General features: G+C 32.6%; 2 protein-coding genes across 2 annotated transcripts; both read left to right on the top strand.

Moving 5' to 3' along the window:
• Positions 1-477: 477 nt before the first annotated feature.
• On the top strand, positions 478-2,587 carry LOC107070230 (uncharacterized). The gene is made up of 6 exons (XM_015328228.2): positions 478-613; positions 1,260-1,465; positions 1,594-1,729; positions 1,801-1,934; positions 2,042-2,309; positions 2,389-2,587. The coding sequence occupies exons 1-6, from the start codon at positions 535-537 to the stop codon at positions 2,460-2,462; spliced, it is 897 nt and encodes a 298-aa protein (XP_015183714.1). The 5' UTR covers positions 478-534; the 3' UTR covers positions 2,463-2,587.
• A 1,339-nt stretch (positions 2,588-3,926) lies between these two features.
• Positions 3,927-7,811, top strand: Exo84 (exocyst complex component Exo84). The gene is made up of 8 exons (XM_015328214.2): positions 3,927-4,785; positions 4,935-5,296; positions 5,377-5,679; positions 5,748-5,892; positions 6,015-6,527; positions 6,635-6,765; positions 6,917-7,333; positions 7,406-7,811. The coding sequence occupies exons 1-8, from the start codon at positions 4,728-4,730 to the stop codon at positions 7,610-7,612; spliced, it is 2,136 nt and encodes a 711-aa protein (XP_015183700.1). The 5' UTR covers positions 3,927-4,727; the 3' UTR covers positions 7,613-7,811.
• The last annotated feature ends 156 nt before the right edge of the window (positions 7,812-7,967 follow it).

Genomic DNA, 7,967 nt, shown 5'->3' with positions numbered 1-7,967 from the left:
ACCACCTCCTCTTCTATTTGGCGGTCGCTCCGCCGATGCCGCAGTACCGACACTGCTTACCGCGGAAGGTGGAAACCCGTATAACGCAACTCTGTACATACATATATAGATTTTCAATTAGTCAAGTGGGCCGACCAATAAAGAAGAAAATCATGTGCTACCCTGAAGAAAGAAGAAACATTTAAAAGCCCCAAAAGTCTTTTATCGGCGATCCTTCTCGTGTTATCCAAATTCGAGTAAACTTGGATCGATTCGATACGAGGCCGAAAAGGTGGACGCGAACGTGGACGCGAACGTGGACGTGAACGTGGACGTGAACGTGGACGTGAACGTGGACGTGAACGTGGACGTGAACGTTGTTGACGCGCACATTGGCGTTAATGTCCTCGAAAAGAATAAGAAAAGACGAAAAAGAGAAAGGCTACGTTGGAGCCATGGAAAGAGTAAGAATATCGTGAAAGATTGTTTTGTGGGAAAGTCCATGATCGGTTTAACGACTCACCGTCCTGGAGAACGAGAAGCACTCGCGAGAGGATGCTGCGCTACGTGGACTCGTTTCGCACGCTCCTACCCTCGAGATTCATTCTTCTCTCCCTATTACACATTTATTCAGGTTCGTTTGCACGTTTTCTCTAATTAGATGGACTAATCAATCGTTTATCGTAAAAGCATCCTTCCTTTAGATTATTACTATATATGTCTTCTTATATAAATAATTTAAAAAAAAAAAAAAAAAAAAAAAAAACAATCGAACGATAGACGTTAATATTCATTTTTTTATCCTTACGGATCATCAAACTAAAGATATCAATTCATAATTGTACATACATATAAAAGCTTCTTATATGATACATATAAGATACATATATGATACATTAGAACACGATATTCCATGAAATACGGGTCTACTTGTAAGTTTAATTTTTTATCCTTCACATTAACAATAGAAAAGACCTAGACGATCGTAAATAAATCTTTAGTTGCTTAGGAGCATTCTAATTATAACTTGAATTTCTATGAACTTGAATTTCCTTTATTTGACCTATTTTAATAAAACGATTAAATCTTATTTCAATGTATCTTATTCGATATATCTATATATAATATCTCTTCTCTTGGAGAATCGGTATACATAGGTAAATACTAGCTTACATGGTATTATCTGCACAGTATGCAAGTATCTACTTACGCAAGTGTACACATATATATTTCAAGAAAATTGATTTGATTAAGTGCAATTGAATGCACGTTCGTTACAGATATAACGGCTCTTCGTATGACAACGCTACAGATACCGCAACACGTAGTTTTCAACGAAACCATTCGTATGCAGTGCAACTTTAGTCTGGATAACGAGCTGCTGTATTCGGTGAAGTGGTACAAAGATGGTCATGAATTTTATCGATACGTTCCAAAAGACGAGCCAATGGTACAAATCTTTCCCGTCGCCGGTGTAAACGTCAACGTGTGTTACTAATAACTATTAATTAATGCATTTATATAAAAACGAATTATTAAAAGTAATATATTTAGGCAGAGTCTATAACTGCAACGAGCATTGTTGTATATAAATATCTTCTTACCGACTTTCAGGCGCATCATTCGACAGAAAGATCAGTCGTTTTAAACAACGTGGATCTTTCCAGTTCCGGAAGGTATCGATGCGAAGTGTCGGCTGAAGCGCCAGCTTTTCAAACAGTTTCCGAGCACGCTGACATGACGGTAGTCGGTGAGTCAACTTCTTCCAAAGTTTCTTCTCTTATTTGATCTCGTTTCGTCCTTTGTATTTTGCCTTTTCAGTCCTACCGAATGAAGGTCCACTAATATCGGGTGGTCGATCGAGATATCAGGTCGGCGACGTCGTCCGTCTAAATTGTACATCCGCGCCCTCGAAACCAGCTGCTTTATTGACGTGGTTCATTAACGGCGAACCCGTAAGTCTCCAAAAGCATTCATTTGAAATAGCGAACAACGATTATGAACAATAAACAGAGAACAACGAACAACGAATATTGAATAACGAATACGATCGCATTAACAGGCCGACGCGCTCTACTTAAAAGGTCCACATATTACAGCTATCGACGTGAGAGGATTGGAAACGGCTGTTTTAGGCTTGGAATTTCGAGTTGCCAGCAAACACTTTAAAAGAGGCGACATGAAGCTTAAATGCTTAGCTACGATAGCTGCTGTTTATCTTCAAAGCAACGAGGAAAGCGTTGAAGGAGACGAACGAATTTTGAAAGCTCCTGTAATGGAGAGCCGCGAAACCAGAGCACAAAGTCATATTCGCAACGATTTGATCAATGGTAAGAAAAACCTAACACCTCCTATTATGAATGATTAAAGAAAATATTATAAGGTCGACATATATGATGTATATTTTAGGATGTTCAGCCAAGGTCTTATTGAAATGGAAAATTCTCCTCCTTTTGAACATAGGAGTCGTTTTTATGCGATAATAATAAAAAAGTTCACCGTCAACCCCCCCAGATCCTAGCCATCGAGGCGCGTCAAGTCAGAAAATATTATACTATAGTAATATAAACAAACGACTGCGTCGAGATATATTTGTCATTCCATCGTATCTATCGTATTCAATCTTTTACCCCACACATACCCTTATATCTATTAGTATCATTACAATATATATACTTAATCGCGTGAGCTAATACTTAACTCTAGCTCCGTGCGCGCTTAATCGCGATAAGTGGAAGTAAGTATTAATAATATACTTACTTACGTACACCTACGTTCTAGGCTCTAAATGTATTAACGTGCACGCGTGAAAACTGGTAAAACAAAAAAAGATTAAAGAAAAAAGAATGATCAAAAAAGAAAATCCATATATAATCTCCTTCGACATATCTAAAGTAAAAGTACTTCTTCTTTTCGTACCGCTGTTAAACGATGGTCCAAATTAAATCATTCAAACTATATATAGGTACTTACTTACTTGTGCGTACCTTTAACCTGCAATTATTTTCTTTTCGTGTCAGTTCTTTTTTTTTTTCCTTTGTACAAACCGTATCGATTGTAATTCTTTTATGCAAATCTTACATAATCGAAAAAAAGCAACTATTAGAGAATCGCATGAGATGTACTATTATACTGAAATCGTTTTATCATTCATCTCGAATAAGAAGAAACACATAGAAATGCAAATTAATTGTAAGATAGATGATCTATTGAAATTCGTCTTAAAGATTCATTTGAAAAATGTATAACACGTGATATCTTATAATATTATACTACATGTCGATCGTATTTTATCGGTTAACATCTTATATGACTTTTTCTATGCGCATCATGATTTATCATTTTGTATTTGATAATAGCAATACAACAAATGTTATTTACGTAATATGTTAGTGAGTAAGTAATGAAAGATAGCAGAAATATGATATTTATATGTGATGTTGTATTGTTTGTTAAAATAAAATAGAAGCAAAATTTCGTAGGTCGATTCTGCTGTTACGTCGCCGTTTTCTTATATAACGTTTCTTTCAATATTATCTTTCTAAGGATAGAATAAGGATCATTTCTAATGATAATAATAAGTCAAATTATTCTTTAAGACGAACGTAAAAGTCTTTAGTAATGGAATCGATGTACGATATTGCATATCGTACAAATTCTCCTCTGCTTCGTGCTTCTACGAAGCAGTTCGTTAATATCCCTATATAGATTATATATATATATATATGTTTTACTTTGTAAGTCTTTATGTGCTTGTAAATATGTAAATATTCTTCATCGTTATTAAAAATTATTCATTATTATAATATTTACGCTTTCAATGTATAATTAATTCGTCTTGATAGGATAGAGATGCATGTATATTGTCGTTGAAAAATCATACGTGACATACGTATCATGCATATTTGTATATTAGAATGAATGATTCAAAGTTGTTATTGTTAATAACGTATGATATAAAAAAAAGTAAGGATTTAAAAAATGTTTTCCTCCTTAAATTTTATGTATACATTGTCTTTTTTTCTTTTCAATGTCATACGATGATAGCGTGCATATCGTCCTTCAAATTATTAGCTTTTTCATCATATTCAATGCCCTCTAATTAATTTTGCAACATGCAACTGGCCCTTGTACAACAATGTTTTTAGTTACAGTGAAAGAGAGAGAGAGAGAAGAATATGTTTGATTGTAATAGATTTACAATTTTTCTACTGCCATTTTTTCCATTATAAACGTCATAAACGCCATCTATGTTATGTTATAGAAACTTCATAGTCATTAACTTATGTTAATGTTCATAATATTTTTCGCTGCTTGTGCAACACTTACTAAACATATTGAAATATATAAGATCAAAATTAACTAAATTCTGATTGTTTAATAATTATTAAAACAATTTTTTTAGTTAAATTATTGACATTAATGTACATACATTTGCATAAGTACGTAACGCGCGCATGCGCAATTATATACACACACCTCAGTATGAAAAATGTCAGATATCGAATATAACCAAATTCGATAGGTTAGAAAATTGTACATTTTATTAACAAGTATCGACATCGTAAAAACAAAAACAAAAATAGGTAGATAAAGTGTGAGTGAATGTGGCAGAGGGAAAGGGTGGACATGAATTTGTGTATTTCAAACAAAATAAACTCTCTTTATCTGTAGTACATCAAAACACAATCGTACAATTAATGTAATTATTAATAGCAACAAGAAGACAAACTAATAAAGTGGAAAATATGATGGCAGAAAATTTAGCTAAAACTTTTGCAGTAGAAGATTTTAATGCGGAAAAATGTAAGGGATCTATTTTCCATAACTACATTTCTATATTTTACTTTTATATATCTTATTGAAGGATACATCCTACGATTTGTAATTATATTACTATGTATTTAATAATACATAGTATTGATGTTTAACATGCATCAATAATATCTTTTCAGTTGTTAAGGATCTCAGCGCACAATGTATTGGCGCAGATGAACTTAGACAACAACGTGCAAAAATTCAGGAACTTGCCAATAATACTTCTGCTTCGCTAAAGCGCAATGTCTATCAAAATTATATGCAATTTATAGAAACAGCAAAAGAAATTTCTCATTTAGAAAGTGAAATGTATCAGTTGTCCCAATTATTAAGCGAGCAACGTTCCTTATTAAGCACACTTGGTTCTACAAGAACTACTGGCCTTATATTCGAAGATCTATCAGAATCCCAACAAGACAATAACAATGATAATATTACCAAAGAGCAAGAGCAAAAGCAAAAATTGATTCAACTGCTTGAAAATGTAGAAGGTGCAATGGTTCGTTTTAAATTAATTTCATTAAAAATATAAATAAATCTATATTATGATGAGTATTGTAATTATTTGCTTTGCTACAGAATTTAGCAGAAATTGCTGGTCGTGTCTGCTTGCACGAAGGTTCTCTTCTAGAATTAGATCCAGTAGATGGGATGCCATTGAAAAGAATTCATGCTTATTTATTCAATGACGTATTAATGATAGCCTCTTGGTTAGCTAATGGTGGCAAAAGGGGCCCACCAAGATATAAGATGCAAGCTGTCTACAATTTACAAAGTTTAGCTATTGTCAATATCAGAGATCTGGGTACAGTGAAATTGGCATTTAAACTACTTGCCTTTCCAGATACTAGAGTATTTCAATGTGCAACTGCAACAAGTAAAGTTAGTGTAATACAAGAATTATATTTATTAAATACACTTAAGGATTTACAAAAGATTATCTATTGCAGAAGGAATGGTTGGACAAATGTGAACAAGCAAAAAGAGCCAAGCTGGCACAAGAAAATGGTAGTAATGATGCAGATAAGAATACAAATTCTAAAGAAAAACAAGCTATACCGTCGCGTTCTATGTCTTTGGAATCAAATACATTAGGTTGTGTGTTCATTTTTATTATGATTTATATAATATGTGAAAAATATGTCTACCAATATATAAATCATTCTCTGTTTACTTATTATAAATATATGATCATATGTGTTGTTCTCTTTTTGTAGGTATAGACGATGAAGAGGAATTGGAATATCATGAACCTCCACCCGAATGGATGCTAGAAGTAGCTGAGGATTTAGATTCTTGTATAGCACAACGTCACTTTGAAGATGCCTATAGTCTTTTAGAAAGAGCTAGGACATATTTAAAAGATACGACAATGACTCCTCTTTTATTGGAAATTAAAACAAAAGTTAATGAGAGAGGACGTGCTCTCATCGATGTTTTAATCAAAGAACTTGAATTGAGTTCAAAATCAAAATCGCTACAAGGCGGTGGTTTACGAAGCGCACGGCGTATAGTTAGACTTTTAATACAATTAAATCGTAGTGCACAAGGATGTAAATTGTACTTAAGATTATGTAGTGCTATGCTGGAAGCAAGAATTAAAAGAGTTAAGAGAGAAGGTGCTATTGTGCCTTATATAAGACAACTTAGTGCAATTGCTTTCAGTAATATAGCAGAAATGGCTAAAGAATTTTTAAAGCTTTTTCCACAGACTACAAATTGTACCTCAGGTAAGTCGCGCGTAAAAATGTATTATTATTAAAATTATTATTGACCATTTATAATTATTATGTAATCGTATCGTGTATCGTCGATTGATTTTAATTTACTCATTTAGGTTTAGTGGTATGGTGCAGTCAAGAAATCAAATACTTGACGTCGCACTTGACTAGTTTGCTATTCATCCCGCAAGTATCATTAAGCGTTTTAGCTGAATGCATCGTTGCTGTTAGAAGTCACTGCGACCAGGTAAATGCAAATTGTATTATTTTTTTATCATGAAGGATTTGCTGGTTATCCTAAGGTGCAGTAATTATTTTTAATTCATTAGTCTTCTTATATATATATATATATATATATATATATATATATATATAATAAATCTTTTATAATTTTATAGCTAACACAACTAGGCATGGATTTTCGTTATCAACTAGATGGTCAGCTTAGGTCCCCTTTATCTAAAGTTATACTAGTTACTAGAGACAATTGCATTGACACATTCGAGGCCAATATTGCAAAGGATACGTGGAGCCCGACAAATTTGCAAAATAGTCAAAATCTTCGAAATTTGTTATTGGAATTGGATAATCTTAGTATCGGTGTACCACAAGCTTATTTAACGAATGATTTTTGGATCGCATTAACCAATAATACGCTAGAATTTTCTAAATTATGCATTAATTTTATTGAGAATTGTCTTAGCATTGCTACTCCGGAACTTATGAAAACAATCGATACTGCTCTTTTATCATTAATAGGAAAAGAAGTAAAATATTTAACAGAGTCTCTTAAAAATCCAAAATTAAAACAAGAGGTAATGTAACGCTTATCAAATTTATGCGCAAATCATTTGACATTAACTTCATTTTTTTATTCTATATTTCAGAGACAAATTATACAAGATAACGCGGCTTATATCAGAGATATAATTGTCAATAGAATTCTGGAGTTATACGAAAGTGCAACAAATCAGAAGTTTACTAGTCTTTTAGTATTAAAGGAACAAATTGTGTTCGAACCAATTTCTCCAGTGAAACCTAAAGCCGCACCTAGGACTTCCGTACCTAAATATTCATCCACTGAATATATTTAAATGATGCATCATCGAAAACAAAATTTTAACGCTTTGCAAAAAATATTTTCATACAACTGAAATATTGTATAATGTACATAAATATACTGTATATAAATAATGTCTATATAGATATAAATTATATGTTAACTTTAAAAATTTAATATATTCAAACACGTTTGTAGCACTGCCTATTATTATAATATATATTCATGGATAATCTTGCGTTTATAATTAATAAGCCTCTTTATTTATAATACATATTAAAGAAAAAAAAATTTGACGCTATTTGTCAGAACATTAATCCGATAAACGTTTATCATACATACGAGAGACAAAAATTATGATCTCTGTGACAACCAGATAATCATATATA

This window comes from Polistes dominula, unplaced genomic scaffold (assembly GCF_049000335.1).
Source record: "Polistes dominula isolate Pdom_NZ unplaced genomic scaffold, Pdom_raw_medaka contig_15, whole genome shotgun sequence".
Lineage (NCBI taxonomy): Eukaryota > Metazoa > Arthropoda > Insecta > Hymenoptera > Vespidae > Polistes > Polistes dominula.
This window is presented reverse-complemented; position numbering and strand designations above follow the sequence as displayed.